Here is a 25442-nt window from a genome sequence, read left to right as displayed (position 1 = left end):
AACTGACTGACTGACTGACTGACTGACTGACTGAGGGAATGCACGAGTGAACGCATGCGCGGCATGTGTGCGGTCCAGAAGGGCGAGCTGGGTTGGGGGAGGGGGTAAGGTCAGGGGCGAGGACTAAGTGCCACTTCCGTTTTCCACAACAAACAAACATACAAATTGGACCAACAAATCACCAAATGGACCAGCGAAGTCAAGCACTTATCCTTGGATTTTTCAGGCACAATTAATATCGCACAAGTGCCCGTCCCTGTCCGCCGGAGAATGGAGAATTCACCAGCCGAAGCAGCGGCAAGAATGTAGAATCCCAGCAACCAGAAACCACAACCCAGACCAGCGCTCTTTGTTTTGACAAGTGCGCACAGGCAGTTTCCCATCTTCACGCACAATTTGTCGTCACTTGGCGATGACTTAATTCATTTAGCAGAGTGCCGGGCAGCAGAACTGGACCGGCAGAGAGAGATCTCTCGTTTGCTCATTCGATCGTCGATCGTTGCGGCCAACGGATGGCAGCCTCCTCCAACTATATCCTGGCAACCTATGCCCACGACAGCAACAGCAGCGGCGGCGGCAGTGCCAGCGGCGGTAGTGGAGGAGCGGCAGCCGACTCCGAGGACTCGCAGGTGGGCGGTCAGACTGCTCAAGGTAGTTCCTCGGGCAAGAGGAGGCGACCGCCGAGGCAGAAAATCAATGCCAGGGAACGTTACAGGACCTTCAAGTGAGTGCAAGGAAACGAAGAAGCTTTCCTTATTTATTTATAACATTTAGGATTGATTTAATTTGTTTTAATTAAAATTAACCTTCTTTACCCTTTATTTCCCAGTGTAAATGCCGCCTATGAAGCTCTACGCAACTTGATTCCCACGGAACCCATAAACCGCAAGCTATCCAAAATTGAGATTATACGCCTGGCTGGCAGCTATATCACCCACCTCAACAGCACCCTGCAAACAGGTTAGTTTATTAACAAAATAGTTAGCAAAACAGTGAAATATTAACAAATATATTGTATATTTTCCATTAAAACTTTAAAGGAACCGATGGCCAGCCTTGTTTGCTGCACAAATACGAAAGTGAAGGTCCTGCCAGGCGCATTAGCATCTGTACCTTTTGCCTGAAAACCAAGTGAAATTTCTCTCTATATTCTAAGATTTTTTTTCTTATAATTTAATTAGATTTATGTCGTATTTATTGCATTTTTAGAAAGTATTTTTTGAATCAAGCGCCCACCGACAGCGCCATCTTCAGTTGAAGTTGTAAACTGCCATTGTAAAGCAGTTCACTGCACTGCTTGCTGAAATAAAATTAAGCTGTCTTAGAGATGACAGAAAATATAAATAAATAATAATATTTTAGGATTATACATTTCATTTAATTTATTTTTATTTTTATTTTTTCAAGTTTCCTATTTTTCCACAGTAATGATATATTAAATCGTACTTAATTGATCATACACATCCTTAAGCTGCATACTTGCAATGTATTGTTTTAAAAGCATGCAGGTGTATAGTTTAATAAATTATGACTTGATTAATATAATAAAAAATAAAAAAATAATTAAATAATGTTTTAATTGCATTCAATATTAAAACTTTAAGTTTGTTCCATCACTAAGCATCTAAAACACTCGCACTGCTTGCTAGGCAGCTGGCATTCTTGCCTTTGCCCAAACTGGTTCCACTATTTGCGCCAAAAATCAATTGGCGCAACAGATAAAAACAGAAATTCAACTAGTTTCTTGAAATTTAACCAATAACCCACGCTTCGATGGCCACCAAGCGTGTGCTGACGCCCAGCAAAGCGGAAAATGGATCCCCCGACACACTAGGAGCTGGCAACTCCCCACAGAGCAAGAAATTCAAGCAGAAGTTGGAGTTGCCGGCGGACGACGACCTGGAGAACATCGATTGGGGCGACGATGCTGACTTTGATTTGGCGCTGGGCGCCATGGAGTCGGCGGCGTGCCACAGACTCGATCTCAGCCAGTGGCAGCGCTGCCAGGTGGAGCTGGTGGAACCGCTGGCCAAGAGCCAGGAGCTCCGGTTGCAGGTGAAGCGCCTTTCCGGCGGGGATCCCGACACGGCCGTGTGCCTGCTGCAGGCGCCCTGGAATCACATGCGCGTGCAGGTGGGCGACACCGTCTCCCTGCTGGCCAAGTGGCAGCCATCCCTGGGCAGCTATGTGGTGGACAAGGAGCAGGGCTACTGTGTCTCCCATCCGGATCTCCTCATCTCCGGCACCACAGTTACCGGCTCCCTGTTCTGCCGGCGCAAGGCGGTGCTGCAGGAACGTTTCCGTGGCCTGGACTCGGGCAGCTCCATCGTAGGTGCCTCCCAAACGTAATCCCAACAGATGCTCAATCCGATTTCCACTCCCTTTCAGATGGTAATCGGTACCCTGGTGCACGAACTGCTGCAAAAGGTGCTCCTGCAGCAGCTCTCCAGCCGGGAGCAGATCCAGTCTGCCCTAGCGGAGATGCTGTCCAGCTCCTCCCTGGCCCAACTGCTGTACGCAAGCAGTCTAAGCCAGGCGGAGATGGAGATGCAGTTGCTCAAGTTCGTGGATCCCATTGTCAGCTTTGTGGCGCAGTATGTGAAGGGTAAGGAACCGGCTGTCCTGCCGCCAGAACTCTATCGCGGTCGCATCGAGGAGATCCGCGACATTGAGGAGAACCTGTGGGTGCCTCAGCTGGGGCTCAAGGGTAAGGTGGATGTGACGGTGCGGGTGCGAAATCCCCACCGCAAGGAGGAGGTTATTCCGCTGGAGCTAAAGACGGGCCGGGCCAGCTTCTCCATGGAGCACAAGGGCCAGCTGCTGCTCTACCAGCTGATGCACTCTGCCCAGGGCCGGGACACCAGGTCGGGCCTGCTGCTGTACCTCCGGGAGGGCATACTGCGCGAGGTGCCTAGTGGCCGGAACGAGCAGAGGGACCTGGTGCTTCTGCGCAACGATCTGGCCCACTGGCTGACCAGGGAAGTGGCCATTCCACCGGGGAAGAAGGATCCCCTGGAGCAGCTGCAGCTGCCGGAGCCCATTTACCATCACAGTGCCTGCGGCAATTGTGCGTACAACACCATCTGTGCGAGCTTTGCTCGGCGGGATCCCGAACTCGAACTCGGGGAATCGCATCCCCTGAAGAAGCTCATGCCGCAGCTGCTGGAACATCTCAAGGAGCCGGATCAGGCCTATGTGCAGCACTGGTGCGGCCTGCTGGCGCTGGAGGAGCAGCACAATCGACAGTCCTCGCAGCTGAGAGCCCTGTGGACCGAGGATCCCCTGAAGCGTCAGAAGCAGGGCCGAGCCATTGGCCAACTGCAGCTGGTCAGGGGTCAAAAGGTCACCCCGGAAGAGGGACGCTATCGCCAGAGCCTGGAGCTCTCTGCAGATGCGGACGCGGGCCTCGATCTGAGCCTCTGTGGGGTGAGGACTCCTACCTTAATCTCCAAGAACTAAATTAAATCCTATCCCTTTTCCAGTTCGATTTGGGCGAGTACGTGGTGGTCAGTTCAGGCTCCCGCCTGGCCATCGCCTCGGGTTATATCGTCTCCCTGGCGAGTCGACGCTTGGAACTCCTGCTGGAGCGTGATCTCAGCCACCTGTATGCCCAGGAATCCTTTGTGGTGGACAAACACGAGTCCCAGAACTTTGCCACCTTCAATTACACGAATCTGGGACTGCTGCTCTCCGAGGGCGAACGCTACCAGGAGCTGAGGGACATCATAGTGGCCCGCAAGCCCCCCGAACAGCACAAGGTTCTGCCCCGGATCATCCTGACCAAGGGAGCCCCCATGCTGATGCAGCTGAACACCGTCCAAAAGGCGGCCGCCCTGCGGGCCCTCACCACCAGCAGCCATCTGCTCATCAAGGGATTGCCCGGCACTGGCAAGACCCAGACCCTGGTGTCCCTCGTAAGACTGCTCCATCTGCTGGGCAAGAGCGTGCTGATCACGGCGCAAACCCACTCGGCCGTGGACAACCTGCTCCTACGTCTCCTGCCCTTCGAGTTGCCCATGCTGAGGCTGGGCTCTAGCTCCAGGATCCATCCCCAACTGGAGGACATCAGCGAGGCGGCACTCACCAAGGACTGTTCCACCGCGGAGGACCTACAGAAGTCTCTAGAAAAACCCTCCATTGTGGGTGTGACCTGTCTGGGAGCCGGGCATCCGCTCTTTCAGCACCGCCACTTCGACTACTGCATCGTAGACGAGGCCACGCAGGTGATGCAGCCCACTGTCCTGCGTCCCTTGGTCCATTGCAGCCGGTTCGTTCTCGTGGGAGATCCCGAGCAGCTGCCGCCGGTCATCAGGTCCAAGGAGGCACGTCAACGCGGGGCCGACGAGACCCTGTTCCAGAGATTGGACTCGAAGGAGGCCACCGCTGTGCTGAGCCTGCAGTACCGGATGAACAGGACCATCACCCGGCTGGCCAACGAGCTCACCTACGCGGGAGCCCTGCAGTGTGCCTCCGAGGAGGTGTCCGGGGCCAGTTTCCAGGTGAAGACACTGACCCAAGCACCGCGCTGGGTGCAACGGGCTCTGCAAAGCCATTTGGAGCAGGCGGTGACCCTGATAAACACGGGAGATTGCTTCGAGCGCTGCCAGGACTTGGCTCGGGCATCCCAACGTCTGGGGGAGACCGCCTCCTCCATAGAACAGAGCTACGGGGAGCCAGGGGAGGAGAATTCTCAGAGGAGCACAGCCAAAAAGAGGATATCCAAGTACACAAACTACTGCGAGGCAGGCATTGTGATGCACTTGCTCCGGCACTTGCTAAGGTCCGGCTTCGAGGCATCCAGGATTGGCGTGATAGCTCCCTACCGGGCACAGGTGGAGCTCCTCAAGAAACTGGCCCACCAACTGGACCCCCACATCGAGTGCAACACTGTGGATCAGTTCCAGGGTCGGGACAAGAACCTCATCGTCTACAGCTGCTCCAAGACGGGCAGGGACTCTTGCTCGGATATGGAACGGTGTCGGGAGGCAGAGATCCTGGAGGATCAGCGTCGCCTCACTGTGGCCATCACCCGGGCCAAGAACAAGCTCATTCTCCTGGGCGATATTCAGTGCCTAGAGCAATACGGTCCCTTCCGTCGGTTGTTTGAGCACATACCGGACAGGTGTCGCCTGAAGTTGGACGAGGGTCGCATGGAGTTTGCCTGGCAGAGTATCCAAGAGGATCTGGCCAGCCTGATGGAGTTGGAATCGGAGTCAGAGTCCTAGCTATTTGGATTTTATATTATGTTTTTTATAACTTATAGTTGAATTATTCAAAGATTTATAACATAAACATTCAGGGATGTCACAGATATCGTTGTGGATTTTAAATCACTCGAAAATCTGTGAAAAATATGTAAAATATACAACTACAACTAGCTAAATCACACTTTTTGTAATAAATTTAAAAATTTATTTTGTTTTTTGTATTATTTTGGATTTAATTTTTTGATTATTATTATTATGATTAATATTTTTATTTTTTTTTTTTTATGAAATTGTTTATTTTAAATTATTATTATTTTTTTGTTTGCCTTAAAAAAAAAAATACTTTCATATATTTAAAAGCAAAGTTAGCCTTAACTCGGAATTGCATCTCCATAATTCACATTTTGTTAAGCCTAAAAAATCAATTATTGTTAACATTCACTTAAATTTTTTTTTTTTTTTTTTTTATGAGAGCTGGGTTTATGCATTTAACAAGCAAATTATACTTCAGAGTTGTTACTCAGGATTACCTTGTTAAAATTTTTATATTAGTCACCTAAATTTTAGGAAATTAAAAATAACGATATATTCTGATAATTAAGACAATAACCAGTTATATAGCTACAGTCCACTGTGAGATACCCTACACTAGGGATATATAAATATATCGCAAAATATCGATTTATCGAACAAATATTGCCACGTTTACATATCGATTTATACAACAAATTTTGTAACAATAAAAACAACTAAAAAGAACTATCAAAACTAATAATATAATATATATAATATTAAGAAATACAAATAATAAATAAATACATATAAAAAATAAATCGAAATATATACATATTTATTATACCCTTGCAGGGTATTATAATTTCAGTCAGAAGTTTGCAACGCAGTGAAGGAGACCTTTCCGACCCTATAAAGTATATATATTCTTGATCAGCATCAACAGGGGAATCTTTCTAGATATGTCCGGAAGAAATCGATTTTTTGGCCATTTTTGCGAAATTTGATAAGGGTTACATCATTAAAATTAGCAAAAATGGCCAAAAATTTTGATTTCTTAAAATTTAAAATTTGGTATGCAGTTTTTTTAAATTAATAAAAACTAACACAAAACTGCTTTCCGAATCGAAATTAATGCATTTTTGGCTTAGCTATGATATATTTTAATATTTACCTGCAAGGGTATACAAACTTTGGCTGGCCAAAGTTAGCTTTATTTCTTGTTTTTTTTAATTTTTTAGCCCTTTGAGACTTTAACAGTTACTACTTATAATCTAAATAAGTGGAAAATAATTAAGTTACTGCATTAAATCTTACTTCCCCACCAAAATGAAATTGCATTAACAGGGCTTTGGCCCCTGCAGGATTTTCTGTAATCTTGTTTGCCACAAAATACGGAAAAATAAACTATTTTCTCCCTTTTGGATTATATAGTAATTTGACCCTCCCGACCCCACCACCACCACCGCCACAAGTACTAGCACTGGCACATTTCCCCCGTTAACGTGTTCTCGCTTCCTTCTGGGCTGCACCTTCTTATCTCAATCCCTGCCACCTCCGGTGCTCCGGTCCTCCTGGCTCCGCTTAGCTGCGGAAGTTGGGCACCTCGAGGTCTGGAGCTGCTCCCTCTGCGTGCCCTGAATATAACATATGCCATGTGCAGGGGTCCCCCGGGGGGATACCTGCAGCGGATGCATTTTACAGCCAGGAGCGAACGTGAGTCATCCTGCAGATGATTATCGGTGTCATTATCGTAGTCACCCGAGCGGGTGTGTGTGTGTGTAAGCGTGTGTGTGTTTGCCTTGGCAAATGGCAGTTACCAAATGCGAGATTGATAGCCCTCAAAGGCGAGAGAGGAAAGAGCAGAAACAGAAATACTACAAATAAAAATTTAAATTAAATTCTAGAAAATGGGACAAATTAGGACAATTAGCTTCTAATTTGGAAGTGGATGCCATTTGTTTGTTGGCCTTTTCAATATCGGCCACAAGCTCAAAGAGAGTCTCGAAAAACACGCGGCTCTCATAAAAACGCTGGAAAAACGGGGGAAAAAGTGCGGAAGAGAGAGGTTTCCTTAATTTGCTTTTACATTTTATTTCAAGCGCTAGGATCAGAAACACAAAGCCTAACAACAAAAACCCAAGGCGATAGTACCGATCCCTCAAAAGGGATAGTTTTCCCGACGAGACGACTTTTTCCCGTTTTTCCGTTTTTACAAAAAAATTAATACAAATCTTAATTATTATAATAATTAATTTATACAATTTTCTGATCGTTTTGACTCCTTTACTGCGTTGCAAACTTCTGATTAAATTTATAATACCCTGCAATGGTATAAAAATGCAAAAAACTAACCAAGTAACCCCTCAGGTAGGGAGTGGAGCTCTGAAGAAAGGCAGGTGTGTGGGGCAAAAGAAAAGAAACCCAACAGTAACAGTAACGGGGAAACAACAACAACAATAATGGTCATAAGCAAATCGCTTGATAAAATATTTGAAATTCATTTCGCGCCGCCGCTTGGCAGCCGTTGGCATTTCGATGACAGCATTTAATGCCTATTATGTAAACTCTTTACCATCTGTGGTCCCAACAAAGGTCAGCCACGAAATTATTGAGCCCTGCTCCAGTCCCTGCCCCTATCCCTGCCCCTGTCCCTGCCCCTGTCCCTGGCTCTGAATTGATTTTGAGTTCCGGCCAAACCCAAAATGTGGTTTTTGAAATACCCAGACATCACCCCTTCTCTTCCCAGTGTCCACCACAGTGTTTGTGTGTGTGTGCGCAACAAATTAAGCCCATTAACCATCGTGGTCTGTAAAACAACAATAAACGCCAACAACATCACCTGTTGCAATATCGAACGCTGTCAAAGATGATCCGCCAGAGAGCTTGAGGCATTATCTTAAGACCTTAACTTTCGAAATTGATTTCTTCTGCAAAACTGTACAGATTTCATTACTTCACGAGGGGATATTTTTAAGCGGAAACTAAAGTATGGGAAATGGATCTCTAAATTATTTATTTATTTATTATTATTTTTTAATTAAAATTTGAAATTAGTTCTTTATTATATTCTTAACCTAAATTGATTGGTAGGGAAATTTGCTAATGAGATTTAGTGGTAGAAGCACCTGCTGTCATCTGGCTTGTTAGTAAATTATATCATATATATATCATATGTATTTGATTATTGTATGTAATTTACACAAAGCCTTTCATTAAGTTCAAGGAAAAGGCAGCCAATTAGGGTTAATAGTTGAAGGGAGGTCTTTATGAAGTAACCAATAAGTACACTATTATTAAGTCAATACAGCTTTCAATTTAATATTTTCAATGACCAACTATACCAAAATAAGTAGTTAAAAGAGTATTATAATATAAAATATATATAATATAATATAAAAAATAATTTTTAAGAGTTTTAAAATCATACTTAAAAATTTAAAATGAAAACTTAAACCTTTGTTTACAAAAACTTCCTAAAAATAACCTTTTAATTTTGCATTTTAGAAATTTAATAAATTTATAAAACCTTTGGGGGAATCCCCTAAACCTCAGTGATTAACCAATCCATTTAGATATTTAAGCTGACTACCATTATTTGCTCCTTCTTTATTTTCATTTTTTTTTCAGAATTTTATTTGGCATTACACAATCCTTTGCTACCCCCCTTCATACCCTCCAGTTACCAATTATGCCCAACAATTATTGACCGATTTCCCTGGCATTTAACGCCAAAACCGCAAAAGTGTGTCCATAATTGATAAGTTTCTTGGCCGCCTGAGAGCATAATTAAAGCGGGGCTCCATTATCAGTGTCTGCTTGCGTTGCTTTGTTTGTTTGTTATTAATTATTGTGGTTCAAGAACTCGCTCCGGCTCTCTGCCTTTCGGCCTCTCTATTTACTCTGTCTGGTTGGGCCATGTTAACTGGGCCAAAAAGGCAGTCATGTTAGCCGGCTAACAGCGGGCTTTTGCGGCTGCGCAGCAACTTGGTTTTTGGCCTCTGTTAAGTGGCTTGTTGCTGCTGCCTTGCTGCTGCTGTTTCTGTTGCTGGTTTTCTGTTGGCCACGCTTTTTGGCCACCGCACGAATTCAGTGCAGCGGCGACTCTCGAACGGTATTGTTGGCTTAGCGGTAACTCGCCCCTGGCCGTGCATACTAATTTGCCATATAGTCTTAGTAGAGTTTTTAGTGTTAACTTTATTCCCCGTACTCGTGGCTTGGTTTTTCTTTCTGTTTTCTGTTTCTGTTTTTTTGCGTGTCCCGAGTGAATGTGGAAAATGTGCAGATAGTTTTATTTATTTTTTTGTTGTTGCATTTATTTGATATTTATGTGTGGATTATATGTAGATGTACAATATTATTGGGCCAAATGCGCCGACGCCGCTGGCCGAAAGTGAAAAACTGAATGCGCAGACGTGTGTAACAGTTTTTACTTTCGGCCTGGTTTTTGGCATCCCAAAGGCTGTTGTTGTTGCTGTTGCTGGTGCTGCTGAGGCAGTGGAGCATTTAGCCGCGATCTGTGCAGATTGCATAAAAAATAAAATAGAGGCTGCACTAGCCGCAGCAGCAGCACCAGCAGCAACCGCATTTAGCCCAGTTTTCTAAGCAAAAATATTTTCAAAAAAAAAAAAAAAAACTAACGACAAACAAAAAATATCTCACACTAAATCTTAGCGTTATTTTTTCCTCCTCGTCGTTGTCGTCGCGTTTAACTGAAATAATAACAACAACAACAACAACGAGAGCAGCAGCAGCAGCAGCAACAATATTGGCAACAACAACCACAGCAGCAGCAGCAGCAGCAACATCTAACCCAAAGGAGCCTTGTATCGCCACCTCGACCAGCAAAAAGCCGCCAAAATGCTTCCGGTAAGTGGTTGCCACAATACTGGCTTGTACTAGTACGAGTACTCACACTCACACTCATACTCATACTCGTTTCTTGTGGCACAAAAAGAAAAATTCATTAAAAAATCAACTCTCGACAACTGCACAGGCTGAGAAATCATTTTTATTTCGCGTTTTTTTTTTGCCGCTTTTGTTGCTGCATTTTGTACACAATTAGCGCAAATCTGGCCAAGAGTCGTAAATATTTAGTCCGGACTTGGCGATTTCCTGGCCACCATTCCAAAAACGGGGAATGGATTCATGCAGCTACCAACCTTGGCAGCCTGGAAAGTTGTTATCCTTGCCCAGGGCGCCAGGAAAGATCTCGCAGATCTCGTAGATCTCGCAGATCCCTCTGAACACAAAACGGGTTCTCGAAACTAGCATCTCGTGGGTTGCCTCTTCGTTCTCGAATCGATTGAATTATTCAACGACTTGATTTCGATTTCGTTTGCCTGGTTTAACTTGATATTAAAAAAAACGTCTCTCTTGGGCGATTGCATAATTAATGTGTGACAACACAGCGAAGAATTCTTAGACCAACGCAAAAAATATGCTTCCGACTTGCTTAATGCGTAGTCTTTTGGCTGAAAGTAAGAGTTAGTTTTTATGACAGCTTGGAGTGGTCTTTTGTGGCCTTAATCGTCAGACTGCTAGGTGTTTATAATCAGCCAAAATCTAGATAAAAATGGCCTATAGGCAGGGGACATCTCAAGATTAACATATGAATAACCAAATCATATTTTTAATGGCCTGAGTTTGGAGTCTATAAATGTTTTCCTTTTGATTTAGCTGGATATATATTTTATAATTATTACCTTAAAGTTAACATTCAAGTGAGGAATTCCAAAGTGAGAGGGGGATGCACACCATCGCAGATTAAAGCTCAAGTCTTGACAGTTTTTTACGATCGGGACTTATGCAATCCCGAAAAACTTTTACCCGATTAACACCTTTTGCAGACGGCTAAGACGTCGGCGATTGCAATTCCCATGCTAATCGAAGGCGATCGAGTGCAAAACTTTCAAACACGAACCCAATTCGTTGAAGATACATTGCACGCATATTAAAGATGATGGTGAGCCCGTAGATACATCTCACAGATACAGGCACAGCTAGAGATATGGATAAGTTAAGGCGCAAATAAATACAAGCCACATGCGATGCATAAACTTTTACTTGAAACTAAATGGCAATATAAACGAAATCGCTATCGAAATGAGGCTGGCCTGGGGATTGGGGCCTTTTCAGCTATATATACACACATCCGCGTGGACCTTCGGACAAGGCATATATCTCGCTGATCCTATGATATTTCTCGCAGCGAGTCATGCAAATTTTCAGCTGCGCATGCGCACAAAAACTCGTTTACGAATTCTCTTTTTTACGATTGCTTTTTGTATTATTTTTGTCAATTTTTTTGTTGCTATTTTGTTGTTATATTTGTTAAGTTTTTCGGCCTGAACTTATTTTTGGCCACGTAGCGGGGGCGAAACACGTTTGGCGACAAGTGCTAGGAGATGAGCTGCCGCCAAGAAACTAGCCACAGAGAGGGAGACTCATCATCGCCATCATCAACATCGTCGTTGTCTATGTTATGACTTCAATCATGCTTGACGTCAGGCCGCAAAAATGCGTGTGTGAAGAGGAAATCGGCCTGGGTCTTTGTCTCTGGCGGAAATCGGTGGCCCAGCCCGAAAATGAGCCCAGCGAAAATTGCAAATTCATGCAACATCCATCCATGCCATTGCAACGTTGCAACGCCAACGCAGCAGCAGCAGCAGTCGCACCCAAAAGACAATGACAGTGAACTGGGCCCCGAGAGTCAATCCCCAAGCCCAGGCCTCCAATCGAAACTTGCATCTTCCATATGCAATATGCTTAGATTTAATCAGCCGCCCATTCGGGCATACGATTTTTTAGCACTACCGAAGGGGGAATACCCTTTTGGGTTATTTTCTGGAGATTATTATTAATATTCTGGGTCATTTTTTGGATTTTTTCTCTATATGTTGGGTAATTTTATGTGAATTTTAACAATCTTCTCTTTAAGTTTTAAAAGAGCAACTGAAAAATCTTTTAAATAACATTTTCAATTAAATTAAATACTTCAATTTCTTTATTGTTGCCTTCATAAAGTATAAAAAGATGTTTAAAATTTATAAAATGCAAATATTATAAAGCAAATATTTGCTCAAGTTAAACAGCAAAGTCATGCCTTGGTTAAGATCTCTTCATTTCCCTAAAAAATAAGTACAAACACCGACTACATGATGTACTTCCCTGTGCCAACCTATAAACTTATCGTAGCTCCTTTGTAGCCCTCCAAATATGCGATCTCAAATACATATAATTTGACCCCCAGAGGTGGCACATGGCAAGGCACATCCGCCTTGCATTCGTGGAGAGGTTTCCAGATTGGCAAATCGTACTCCAATGAAAGTGAAACCCGATGAGAGGAGCGGCATTCGTACAAAAAAATAAAACTACAAAAAAAAAAGTGAATGTATCGGCGACCCTGCGGGGGGAATCGGCGCCAAGCGATGCGTTTTGGCATTTTACATACGAAAACACTAAACAAAAATATTTATGAAATTTCTAAAACAAAAAGGATATATTTTTTTAATAAAACAAAAACTAAACTTTGCAATATTTCTAAAATAAAAAATAAACCTTTTAATATTTTTAAAACAAAAAATTAACTTTTTTAAAATCTTTAACATATCAAAAACAATTTTTAAAAATTTAAACAATTAAATTAATATTTGTATACATTAAACTAAAATATTAAAATTTATTTCTGGCTAAAATCCTTATGATTTATAAAGATATTTACCATCTTGAGACCACTTTACTAAATTTAATCAAGCCATAAATTTTTTCCCAGTGCAAATATATTATTCAAAAAGCATTATAGAAGCCTTAACGGCGGGGCGGTCTCATTAAGTTACCGGTTTTTGGCTATTAAACCGCATTGGCCTGAAATTCCCGCATTCCCAGTCGCATCCACTGCAATCGCTTTGGTAATTGTATCTGCCAGATACACAGTATCTGTGAGTAACAGAGTTTCTGAGTCTCGGAATAGCTGGGCCCCAGTCCCCCATTGCAAAATGTTGCCTTTTTTGTGTCGCCTTCGCTACTCTTTGGGCTCGTTACGTATGCTGTGCAGCCAGAAGGGGGTTAATGCAGCGGCGGGGCAGCCGTGGGTTAAGAGGGAGAGAGACATGCTCCAGGGAACGCCGGGATGATTCAATTCCATGACAACGACAACAGGGCTAACCAGCCATGTGTCTGGGCCCGTTACTTTGACTCTCAGATTTGGGAACATGCAAATCATTAACACGCTGACAGGTCAGGGAGGGGGTTGGGCCCAGCCCTCCCTTTGATATTTGAGTCTAGCCTCCTGGGTGTGCAACATAGACTTTTTCTTGGGTTTCAATTGGTGTTTCAGGTTTGTTTATTAACAACTTGGTAATAAAATAATTTTTTAAAGTTTATATTATTTATTTTTAAAAGGTTTTCTTTTAATTCTTGATTTTTATTTAATTATTTTCGATTGGTGTATTTATTTTTTCCTAAAATAATTTCCACTATAACTTTATATTACTTGTTAATTTATTTTAATTAAAAACTCACCCAGCATATTTATATTTATATTTTATTCTTTGTTTAACTGTGAGTAACTCGCCACTTAATTTATTGTTTCCTTAAACCACTCAACAACCATCTTTTGACCAATTAAAATATATATGTATAGATTCAATGGCTGCAGATTCCCACCCTTGAAGCCCAGCCTCTGAGGGTTTTCTTATTATTTTATTTTAGCTCCACTTGAAACACGTAACTGTAAATTCGCTTGACAGCATATATATATATAACACAAAATACCAAATCAAATATGTATATTTTTACAGACATACCCGCGCCTGAAGGTCAACTTGTTTCGCGAGAGCAAGAGCAAGAAAAAAAGCAAAAGTTATAAATTAATTTATTAAGCCGGAGCGAGTTCCACTCTCCGCATCTAAACTTGTTTGCTCACAATAACAAAAAGCACTTGCTCAAAATTCCAGAGTCTTGACCAACGGACTAACTGACCCCCAATTGGTATTTAAAAGAATGTGACTGCATTTGCAACAACAAAAACAATAAAATAAAATACAAGAAATAATCAAAAACAAAAACAAGCATAAAGCCAAAGCGAAACCAAACGTCTAAACAAAAAAAAAAAATAAATCAAAATGAGGGTGAACAATGGGCACTTTAATTGTCACAAGGATGGAGCTAGAAAAAAGGTTGTTGGTGACAGAAGACTAGGGGAAATAATACTTAATTGTTTAGGTACTTAATAAATATTAAGGCATTTTTTATTGTTGGAAATAAAGCCTATAGCTTGAAGTTTAAAGTATTTCCTTATATTTTAGCTAGTCATAGTTGTTGAGCTTAATTTTTTATTATTTTTAAAAACAGGAACACAATTTAGGTAGTTATTAGTTATAAACTTTATCAATTAATTTTATAAATTTAGATTTCTATTATTAATTGTTTTTATATGTTTATTATTTTATTACCAAAACCTTCCTTTTTTCTATCTTTATTTTTTTTAAACTTTCATTATTTTTCTGTAAATATTTTTTTAAAACTTGCCACCTTATTCTCATGATTTTCTTAATTTAACTTTATTTTTACCAAAGTGAATTAATTTTTTTCAATTATTTCTTAATTTAACATTTCTTTTTACAAGGTTAATTGATTTTTTTTTAATATTTAATCGACAAACAAACAAACAACAAACTTTCCCACCTTTCTAACTTCTTCTGTTAGGTTTTTCTTGTACAATTTTCTGTAATTTTCTTTACTCTCTCAATTTCAATCAAAAAACTATAGAGTCATGCTTCGATCTAATTAAGTTCAGTCCAGCTAATCGGTTGCTACAATGGCATTATCTTTATGGCTTAAACTCAGATCTCTTACTCGCTTCACGGCTTCTCAAGAAAAGCTTTAAAAAATCATCCAAAATTAGCCAGTGCCCAGTTTTTGACCCCAGACTGTCTCGGGATTTTCATCTGCGATTCAACTTGAACCTGAATGTGCATCACGATTATCTCGTAGCTTTTTCATGTTGCTGTTTAATTTTTCTTGGATTTTTTTCATTGGTTTGTTGCCGGATGCGCCAGTCAGCCAGGTTTTTTCTCCCGTTTTTTTTTTTGGCTTAATAATTTCGACTGAACGAAATTGAAAGTGGGCAGCCGAAAACAACGGTTAGAGTTAATACGAAAAAGGCATAAATAAGTTGTATACTAAAGCCGTGTTTAAAAAGGGCATAAAACTTATATAAGATGGTCCCTCGACGATCGAGCTTCTTCCGTTTGCTTTTTCATTGTCTCGATATGACATAATTGGTTCAAATGGGCAAAAGAAATGCTCGCAGCTCTTTTACAACTGTTTAATTTGGCCAAAGGCAGTAAAAACACCAACAAAAAGAAAAAATAAAGAAATAAAAGAGATGAGGTGCTGAATAACACCTACCGTTAGCGTTAGCCCCTGCTAATTTCGCTTGGCTTGCCAATTATCGCTTAGGCCCCTGATAATTGCAAAGTAAATGCGATGCCGCCGCCCTGCAAGCGGACTTCGGAGGGTTTTGGAGGTTTGGAGGGGTACCCGGGGGGTCTGGCAGCGGCTGTCCAACTTTCGATTTCACTTCCAAGTGGCCGATACGGAGCGACTTACGCACCTGAATCACGCACCGAAAGTGTCACTTGGCTTGCCAATTTCGTAACAGGCGCTGTTGGTGCTGTTGACCTGCATAGAGTTATAAAAAATAAATATATACCAAATACAGGGGCAATCTTGGTTAATTGTATTTAATTTGGCACTGAACTAGAGTTTATTTGAAATATTTATAAAATCACAAAAAGAAATATATACAAATTTATAGGGAAACTTAATAAATTCTTTGAATGTTGCAATGAATCTGATTTCAAATAGTAACTTAATCAGTTTAGTTATTAAATAAATTGATAATATTAATTAATATTTAAAGTTTAAGAAATAAATTTAATAATATTTAACCTATTTCTATAAATTTTTAAATATTTATTAATGAAATAAATGACACATAAATGTAAGGATCGTTTTCAAATAAAACATTGCCTATTTCTTTTACTTCTTTAAAATTTATTTTATAAGAGAATAAATATCATATATATATTAATTATAGTTAGAAAAATACAACTTGCTCTATTAAAAGCGATAATTAAATATTTATTATTAATAAATAACCTTTAAATTTATTCAATACAGAAATTGTGCTTCATTGCAAGCTTTTTGTTGCTTGTACAATTTATTAAATATTTTATAAAATATGTAAAAAGCTTGTATAAATTCTTAAAAAACATATTAACTAATTAATAAATGAATACAACAATTTATTTAAATAAATTTAAATTTCTTTATATTTTTTATTGCATTGGTATATTTCTTTGAATAAATCATAGTTAAAAAGTGTTTAAATTTATTTCTTGAACTCTTTTCTATACCCTAAAATTTTCTATGTTTTAAATTTGTATTAAACTCGCTAATTTAATTTGATGGAATAAAAACAAAAATCTTGGAAATGCACAAATTGAATTAACACATAATTAATTGGTTTCCCCTTTTTCGTGGTATTGTATCTGTATTTAATATTATTTAAATCTTTGGCATTTTATTTCCCTTTTTTTTGCAAAAGCTTTCACTGATGTTTGCAAACTATTTTTTGCTCTCCGATTTGTTTGCCTTTTTGACGTAACTGTAAATTGACAAATCGCAGAAATTTCGCTGGCCAATATGATAAATGACAGTAGCAAAAAAAAGAAAAAACATTTCACTCAAGAAGACTAAAGAGATATGGAAAAATGATACATGGCGGTTGCACTTGCATTTTCTGGTTTTCATGTCATGCAAATCCGCTCGTTAATCCTCCGCTGACTTTTCACGGCCAACTCAGGTGTGTTTGTGTGCGATCTGCATGGTAATTAAGGTGATCAAACATTAATTATGGCATTAGCCTGGCACCTGGCGAAAGTTTTATGGCCAAAATAATTGTTTGTTTGTCAAGGAAGAAATTGTTATGGGTTTTTAGCCTAGATTATATTTTTTATTAGAGATATTTGAAGCTGGATTTTAGGTTTTTAAGGGGTTTAATTTGTAAAATTAAAGATGATCATACCTTAAGGTTTTTTTTTAAGGTTTTGGAAGGGTTTAGAATTTGTAGAATTAAAGATGATCACACTTACAGGATTTTTTAATAAATTTTGAATTTTAAAATTTTTCTATTTATTGAGGTATTTTCTATATTAATTTTATCTTAAATTTATTTATATATATTTTAATATTTAATATTGAATAGTATTTCTGTTTTTATTGTTTAAAAATTAAGCTGTTTTTTATCAATTAAAAATGTGGAATTAAATACAAATAGACTTTAGCTTCGCCTCTATCTTTTATCTTATCTCATTCAATTAGTAATTATTTTTTTGTAGCCATCATTGCTGTTTTGCCGCCTTGACTTTCGCCAAACATCTGGCCATAGTTGAAACTCCCCCTCCCTACTTCATCGTCCGGCATTTTGCGTTAATGGAGAAAATTGCACCATTAGCGGCGACAAATGCAGATTGATAAGCGGACAGTGGGCGACAGAAAAAAAGAAAAAGAAATATTAAAATAAAAAAATATAGATGAGCACCTTGAAAACGAAACAAGACTTCAAAGACAAAAGCGGCGACAATTGAAACCGTATTTACAATGATATTTGAAATAGGGTTTGGAAATGGGATTTGATATTCTATGGACTGACATTTCACGTTTTGACCGTCTCGATTTGATTGGATTTCATACGCGTGAGTCAGCCAGCCAGCCAGCCAGGCGGCAGCCACCCTAAACGGATTAGTTCCAGTTTCTGTGGCGGGTTTTTATCATAAGCAGCAATCAATGGCGGCGGTATCGCTGGTGAATCATCGCCATCCCGGAAGCTGGACTCTACGGATGCCATGGAATCCGTACGCTGTTGTGGTCCTGCTGCTTAGAGCAATCAGGCCTTAAATTGAATTTTAACGCTGCAGCGTTGGCAGAAAAATGGGGAAAATATTTTCGTGGAAGGAAGGGGTTAAGAAAGGTTAGAAAATATTCTTTGAGAGTTATTTGAAGGGTATTAAATATGCTAAAGTTGGGGAATAAGAAAAGGTTCTTACTTATGACTTAAAATTCTAATAAAACAATTAACAGGAATTCTTAATCTTTAAAACCTTTAAATTATATAAAGTACTTGAAAGCAAGGCTCTATAATTTCCTCCTCTCTTAAAAAAATATAAACTAATTAATAATAAATCATTGAAAAGCTGAGAGAAATGCTGTAATATCCTAGCTAAAAAGGCACTCAACAGCTTCCCTTTAAAAGGGCTCCATACATTTTGTGCCAGCGAGATTCTCATTAAAAGGCATTCGCAAAATATTTGGCGTGTAATTGGATTTAATGAACTGGCCATTGTTGGTCTCGTGACGTGACGAACACAATGCCGTTGCCGATGAGAGGATGATGTTCATGCATATGTACATCATACATCCAAGGTAATGCAGACAGACAATGGAACAGGCAGCATGAACTTGAATTCTGTCTGCAGTTTTGGCCAAAAATGCAAAAATGCAAATTTTGACATCGATGCAGGTGGATTGAATAGGTGAATAAGTGAGTGAGTGAGTTAGTGAGCTGCTGAATGAATGATTGCCGTGAGCATTGACATTGATCGGGGGAAGATTCAATTCGATTCGAATCGAAACGAAACGAATCGAGCCAAAGATGCAAGACTGGTTTAGTACATATTGAATGGTACAAAATGAGATGATGTGGAGTGGGGGATTTCTATTTTATTGGTGTACCCGGCCTTGACAGGCACTGGCTTTTATATCTTAACATTTCAGTGGGGCAGAGACACACAGAAAGAAAAATATGTGAAAGCTTTTTGAGGCAGGAAAATATTTTTAAGCTATAGATAGGGTGAGAAAGGTGTGGGATCTATCTTGATTAGTAAATATTAGGTAATAATTTCATTCTAAAAATCCCTGTACCTCTTAAGTAACCCCATCTTTCTCCCTGTGCAGCCTTCAGTTTCACAATCAATCGATAGACAGTTCAGTTTATGGCTCAATTGTGTGAGAGCTGGAAAACCGCTTCGCAGAGGTTTTTCTTCTTTTTTTTTTTTTGGCCACCGTTTGCTGACCCATAATAATGCATTGATCCGGCGGCATTGGTGAAATACAAAATAAAGATGGACATAATCTCACCCCAACTGCAGCATCCGGCGACATCAACTTTCGCTTTTCTTTTCGGTTTTGGTTTTGGTTTTGACTTTGGTTTTCGGTGGACTCTCCTGTCCTGTCTCTTGTCACGCCAAAAGGCGATTAAGAAAGCTCCTTTGGGGGTAGCGAAGAGTCCGAGAAACATATATATTGTGGATATATCGGACCGGGGGCAAACTGGTTCCCTAAGCGGAGTCAATGACTGGGTGACTTCTGCTCCATAATTGGAAAAACACTTTTTTGTATATACATATGATTACCTCGTTGTTTTCTTTTTGGCCTGGTCAAGCTGCTTTTCACTTGGCCAGGCCAAAACGCATCGATGCCATTGATGAAAGTTCACACTGGAGATGAGTGTGAGTGGTGTCATGACCGATAGAGATCGGTGGGTAGAAGGGGAGCCTGGAAAATGTTTTTTTTTTTTGGCTTTAAGTTAGTTTTTCCCCCTGATTAAGACCCATTCTTAGCCCAGTTATTCCATTCTGCCGCTGGCCATGATTCCGTTTTTATTATGGTCGTGGTCTGGCCTGCTCGGTTGCCTAATTGAAAGCGCCTTGGCTGGAACTAAAGTTGCCGAAATTGTTAGCGAAAGACTGGCGAGACTGGGAAAAATCTTTCGCACGCTAATCTCGGGTTGTTGGCCAACAATGCCCAGCTTTCGCACGGCATAAATCCCGGCTAAATGCAAGAGTTAAAGCCATCGACTTATCGCCCCCCCCGATCTCTGGCATTGTGGCTCCAGCTTATGGCACACCCAGCACCCATCATGCACCCTCGGTGGTGCTGAGTGGCTCCAACAGTATGGAACAGAGTGGCTCAGTGGACAAGTGGCCAAAGTGGAGTGGCCCGAATTCCCGAAAAATGTTCAAATGTCAAAACTTTTGTTTACCAAACTCTTCAGCTGCAGGCACACCCCAGGCCCAGGCTCAGACCCAGGCCCAGGCTCAGGTCCCATCTCTGCCCAGCCCACGGGGCGTATGCGCAACGCAGCTCTTGCCAGACATTGATCTCTCGGCTGCTTTTGTTTTATTTTGTGTGTGTTTTTTTTTTGGGGGGCGTTGACATTGCGACGGTACCTTAAAACGTGACATGATGTGCGGCACATTCTACGTGCTACGGACGGAAATTTCCAGTCAATGCCAGAGAGTGGAAGGGGAGCGGTTGCGTTGACTGGAAGGGATTCGTGGGGGGAAGAGGCACTGCATCGGACCGTCTTTGAATTTTAAGTTGCATTTAAGGCGAGCTGAACTTTACCACATATTTCATACACTTAATGGAAAGGGGATATCAACTATTGTGCCATTTTATAATGATAAATAATCAATAATATATAAAAATAATAAATAATACAAAATAAATATCTTACAGCCAAGTATCTTATAATGTTGAGTGTTATCAGTAAGTGGTCCTCAGGGCAAGAGTATTCCTAGCTTCGGCTTCCTTACCGGCTTGTTTCCCTTTTAGCCAGTCATGCTTTTCGGCTGCGAGTGTGTGAATGAGTGTGAATACTGGATGAATGTTGGTGAATACCTCCTATACTATATATGTATGTGTGTGGCTGTGAGTGTTACAGCAGCAGCAGCTGCAGGCAAAGATTATGAATAACCGGAGCATTATCTGCGGAATTTTTTTTGGGGCCAAGATTGATGGCCAGCAGAGGCTTAATTTACTCAAATATTCACACACGAGACTCGGCAAAAACACTCGGGCATTTTGTAACCTAAAAATATATAGTTTAGTCAATGAATTCGAACTAATTTAAAGAGTCTTGGCTCATAAAATATAAACAAAAACTCACACAAAATCCAATTAAACATCAGGCCAAACTTGAGTTGAATCCATAAAAGCCATGTCCAACTTAAAAAACTATAAAAACCACACCATATTTATATAAATTTATTAAGTGTTTCAAGTTAATGAGGTGTTGTTTTTAATGGTTTGACTTTAAGCTGAAAAGTGATTAATTTTGGTAAAATGCAACTAACATTTAGGCGGCTAATACCAATAATAATAATGAGTTAACAGCCACTAATAATAAAATTAATGAGTAAATTTAATTGAAGAAATCGTTGGAGTAGCTAAAATTGTTACTTGTGATTTTGTACTATTTTTAAATAATTTAATTAAATGAAATAAGCTTGTTTCAAATGTAAAACTCTTTAAATTACAAGCCTAAATTAGTACGCCTTGTTTTAAAGTATTTTTTAAGGAATAATTAGTAAGGAAATAAGTCAACTAATCAACTTAAACATTTGAATTATAAATCAGTATATCCGAAAAGCATTAGTATATATTATCCAAAAGTATGAATGTCTTGAATAAGACCCATTAATCACTACCAAAGTGACTCACTCTCTTAAGTATTCAGCTTGTTCTAAACTGGATTTAAATTTAGAAATATTTAAATTATTTAAGTGCCTCAGAAATTAACTAACTGGCTTATAAAAAGCTCAACTATCTGTTTTGAACAATGCCAATAATATTTAACTGCTCAAAAGAAACCTTTCTAGAGCCACTTGATTCATGTCTGTCAGCCAGCAAGACAATCGATTTCTAATGGGCGAGAGACAGCCCAAGTATCGAGTATATCGATGGCTTCCCATGATCTGGGTTCTTGAGATCAAACAAAACTGCTCTCGATTCGAGTCATTCGAGACCAAACTCGACTTGGCGGCAGCGATTTATGTGCCCGATTCAAGGTTAAAATCCAGATTTTATGCAAAGCCAACTGCAACTGAGAAATTGCTATGTATCTACGCAATATTTCTGCATTTTTAGGGGGATTTTTCTTTCCTTTTTTTATGGTACCTTTTTTGTTTGTGCTTTTGCCGCGTAATGCGATGCCTTACGTAAGCAACGGGCTAGCCAGCTGCAGTTGCAGTTGCAGCTCGCTCTCGCTCTGGCTCAGGTGTTGCAACTTGTTGTCGTCGCAGCAGCAGCAGCAACTGCAGCAGCAACTTGTCCATAAATTGTGCCGCCGCTGGCTGTAAATCCGGCCAAAACGATTCTCAATTTTAGGCGCCCTGCAGCAGCCGACGACGAGGCAGCAACACATCAAGCTGGCATGACAGCCTGCAACCTGCAACCTGTCCATCCAGGCCACATTTAGCCTGATTTTAATTGCCAGCCGCTGGTTGCAATTAAGAGAAAAGCGAGAAACGGCGAATAAGGCCAGACTGGCCGGGCCAGAAAACTAAACTGAAACAAATGTGGCATTTGCCTTTAAGTACATGTGTTGCAGGCGCGTGATGTTGCTGCTGTTGCTGTTGCTGCTGTTTACTTTGCGTAAAATCGACAAATTTGTCAAAAACAGAGACTGGCCAATCAATGCAATTCCGAATACAAATGCGAGTGCTCATGCTCATGCGCATTGTACAATCGAAATTGTTGTCATTTCATTTTCATTCAAGTTGCTTAGCCGCTTAGTTGCTAAGTTGCTCTTTCCCTGCTATTTTCCTTCTTCTTATATATATTTATATAGTTTTTTAGTTTTCTTGGCTTGCAATTTTATGTAAGCAGCCGGTGCAGTCGCTGCCATAAAGCAATGTTGGGCAATGCGTAAGCGACCATGTAAATGATGGCTATATATAAATGTAAATTGCCACAGCGTTCCATAAACATTACTTGTTTACCTGTGCGCCGGTCCAATGACCCAATCAATGTCCACACACTCTTGTCACTGGGTAAATATGCCATTACCCCAAACCACCGATCCACCGATACACCGATACACCAACTTGCCACCAGAATGTCTTTCGAGTGGCTTTTGGCCAAATGGCACAGCCACCAGCTAATGCCGGATATGGATACGGCTGCGATTTACGGCTAAAGGGGAAAGCTTCAAATACTTGTATATTGTTTGGCAAAGTGCGTTTCCCATTTGCCAATGCTGCTGCCAGAGTTGGATTTTGGGTTAAGAACCTGAGAGCAGCTGACTGAGTATGCAGCCAGCAGCCAATGAACCCCTTTTAACCCTTTTTTACTTGGAAGGTGTATTCTGCAATGTAAGAGCTGCCTTTATTGTTTTGTTGGAAATTAATATAAGGATAAATAACTAATATTTAAGTGTTAACTTCTTACGTTTTTTTAGGTTTTTTAGAACGAAAATCAAGCAAATCGAAGAGTTTTTGATACGAAAAATGTGAAATAAATATTTTCAATGTTATTACTTCCAAAAAAGACTTTATTTGATTTTTACCTAGTGTAATAAATAACCCAGGATGCTTTTTATATTCAATTTATTTTGTTTTTATAACAATTTTTCTATTTTTTATTATTTAATACTAATATTATTATTTAGAAAAAATTGCAAAGTAGACTTTTAAACTACAGAACAAAAACCACATTTAAATGTGTGCCTTCATTGTCTCTTCAATTTGTTACTTAATACTAATATTATAAAATTATATAAATTAAAACAAAAAATTAATTTGAGTTCCCCTTCGATTTCATAAGCCCCCCTATATGCTTACCTTTGTTTATATATAATTGATTTAAGCGAAAAGAAAGTTCCCCTTGGGGCCAGTCAGCCGCAATTAGCAAAATTCACTTTTTTACGATGGCTCTGGTCATCCCAAAACCATATACAAAATATATATAATGTATAGTTTATAGTATATTGTTTATAGTATATAGTAAAGCCTCGCTAATTAGTTATGATCCAACCTGTTCCTCCAAACTCTCAGATGTTTTTCGATGATGATGCTGATGAGATGAGATATCTTACACGGCGAGTTGATCAATTTTGATTTGCAGACACTGCGTGTAAAATTCACTTCGATGAATGAAGCCCAGAAATAAAAAAAAAGCAACAACTAAACACAAAAATAAAGAAATAAATATAAAAAAAAACCGGCATAGCTCACACACACACGCACACGCAATCGAAGTCAAGTTTTTGTTGCTGTTCGTTCGGTTTGGTTTCGGCTCGGATTGCTTATGTAATCTCATGTTGTTTCTCTTTCGGTTGCTGACCAAAATCCGTAAAAAGATTTGGGCCCATTGTGGCTGCGAGCGCTGTTGTAACACTTTGGCATTTTAATATGAAAATCCGTTTGGGATATTTATGAGTGTGACTCAGTTTCCCCGATCTCCAAACACTCCAATTGTTCAGGCAGAGCAGCCTTCGTAATGCTAATAATGGGGGCCACCATCAGCTTCCTTGTCGCCCCTAGTCTTATGACACCCAAGCAGAGGCGTGGCATATGCGGCATCTGCATCTGATTAGGACCGATTTGCATATGGAGTTCATCTCCGTCACATCACCTCATCATCTGGCATGGCAGCAACGCTTATGTAAGCCGCGATGATTTGATTTGATTTGATGGGCGACCTTCATGGGAACTGCCATCGAGTTCGAGTTCGTGTCTTGGATCTTTTGTCTCGCCCAGATTTATGCGGACCACCACCGATCTTCAAAGACCTGTCCATCGATGTCACTGTGTCAATGCTGTGTGCTTTTGCCGCCCTAGGCGGTCTCCGAGCTTGGCTTCCGCTTCTCATCTCGAATTGTTATAATTGGCCAACGCTTATTGTTCTCCTTCCTTTTCCTTTCCAGTTCCGGCGTGGAGCGGCCTGGCAAACGCTCTTCCTGCTCTGCGCTCTCGCCTATTGCATAAACGGTAAGTTTCCGATTTTAAAAGCTAAGAAAATAATATATAGTATTCTATGAAAGATTTTTAGAGGTATTAATAAACCTTATAAACCTTATTTAAATCCAATATTTAGTTGTATTATTGCATTCCATTTACCATTAATTAATTGCATTTTAATGCCATACAGAGGCCAGCAGCGAGGGTCGCGTGGTCTGCTACTACACAAACTGGAGCGTCTATCGCCCCGGCACGGCCAAGTTCAATCCGCAGAACATCAATCCCTACCTGTGTACACATCTGGTGTACGCTTTCGGTGGATTCACAAAGGACAACCAGATGAAACCCTTTGACAAGTATCAGGACATTGAGCAGGGTGAGTAGCCCAGACACGCCCCGTCCTTCCGGCGAG

General features: G+C 40.5%; 3 protein-coding genes across 3 annotated transcripts in view; all 3 read left to right on the top strand.

The window, feature by feature from the left end:
• The first annotated feature begins 499 nt into the window (after nt 1–499).
• Nucleotides 500–1439, top strand: LOC108079992 (basic helix-loop-helix transcription factor scleraxis). Its single transcript, XM_017174559.3, has 3 exons — nt 500–724; nt 830–960; nt 1041–1439. The coding sequence occupies exons 1-3, from the start codon at nt 513–515 to the stop codon at nt 1133–1135; spliced, it is 438 nt and encodes a 145-aa protein (XP_017030048.1). The 5' UTR covers nt 500–512; the 3' UTR covers nt 1136–1439.
• A 240-nt stretch (nt 1440–1679) lies between these two features.
• Nucleotides 1680–5414, top strand: Dna2 (DNA replication helicase/nuclease 2). Its single transcript, XM_017174789.2, has 3 exons — nt 1680–2328; nt 2389–3426; nt 3483–5414. Exons 1-3 carry the CDS (start codon nt 1774–1776, stop codon nt 5223–5225), a joined length of 3336 nt encoding a protein of 1111 aa, XP_017030278.1. The 5' UTR covers nt 1680–1773; the 3' UTR covers nt 5226–5414.
• A 3903-nt stretch (nt 5415–9317) lies between these two features.
• The window catches only part of Cht6 (Chitinase 6), a 35452-nt gene continuing 19327 nt past the window's right edge, over nt 9318–25442 (top strand). Inside the window, 4 exon segments of the mRNA XM_017174746.3 lie at nt 9318–9333; nt 9894–10088; nt 24997–25060; nt 25221–25406. Of these exon segments, the coding sequence (XP_017030235.1) occupies nt 10080–10088; nt 24997–25060; nt 25221–25406 (259 nt within the window). The 5' untranslated portion in view covers nt 9318–9333; nt 9894–10079.

Source organism: Drosophila kikkawai, chromosome X (genome assembly GCF_030179895.1).
Source record: "Drosophila kikkawai strain 14028-0561.14 chromosome X, DkikHiC1v2, whole genome shotgun sequence".
Taxonomy (NCBI): Eukaryota; Metazoa; Arthropoda; class Insecta; order Diptera; family Drosophilidae; genus Drosophila; species Drosophila kikkawai.
The sequence above is the reverse complement of the archived record's forward strand: the minus strand, read 5'-3'. Positions and strand labels throughout refer to the sequence as shown.

Coding starts and splice junctions, on each gene's coding strand:
- LOC108079992 (XM_017174559.3), top strand. CDS start 513: ATGGCAGCCTCCTCCAACTATATCCTGGCAACCTATGCCCACGACAGC. Junction 725..829: donor GAACGTTACAGGACCTTCAA/GTGAGTGCAAGG, acceptor TTTATTTCCCAG/TGTAAATGCCGCCTATGAAG. Junction 961..1,040: donor CAACAGCACCCTGCAAACAG/GTTAGTTTATTA, acceptor AAAACTTTAAAG/GAACCGATGGCCAGCCTTGT.
- Dna2 (XM_017174789.2), top strand. CDS start 1,774: ATGGCCACCAAGCGTGTGCTGACGCCCAGCAAAGCGGAAAATGGATCC. Junction 2,329..2,388: donor TGGACTCGGGCAGCTCCATC/GTAGGTGCCTCC, acceptor ACTCCCTTTCAG/ATGGTAATCGGTACCCTGGT. Junction 3,427..3,482: donor TCGATCTGAGCCTCTGTGGG/GTGAGGACTCCT, acceptor TCCCTTTTCCAG/TTCGATTTGGGCGAGTACGT.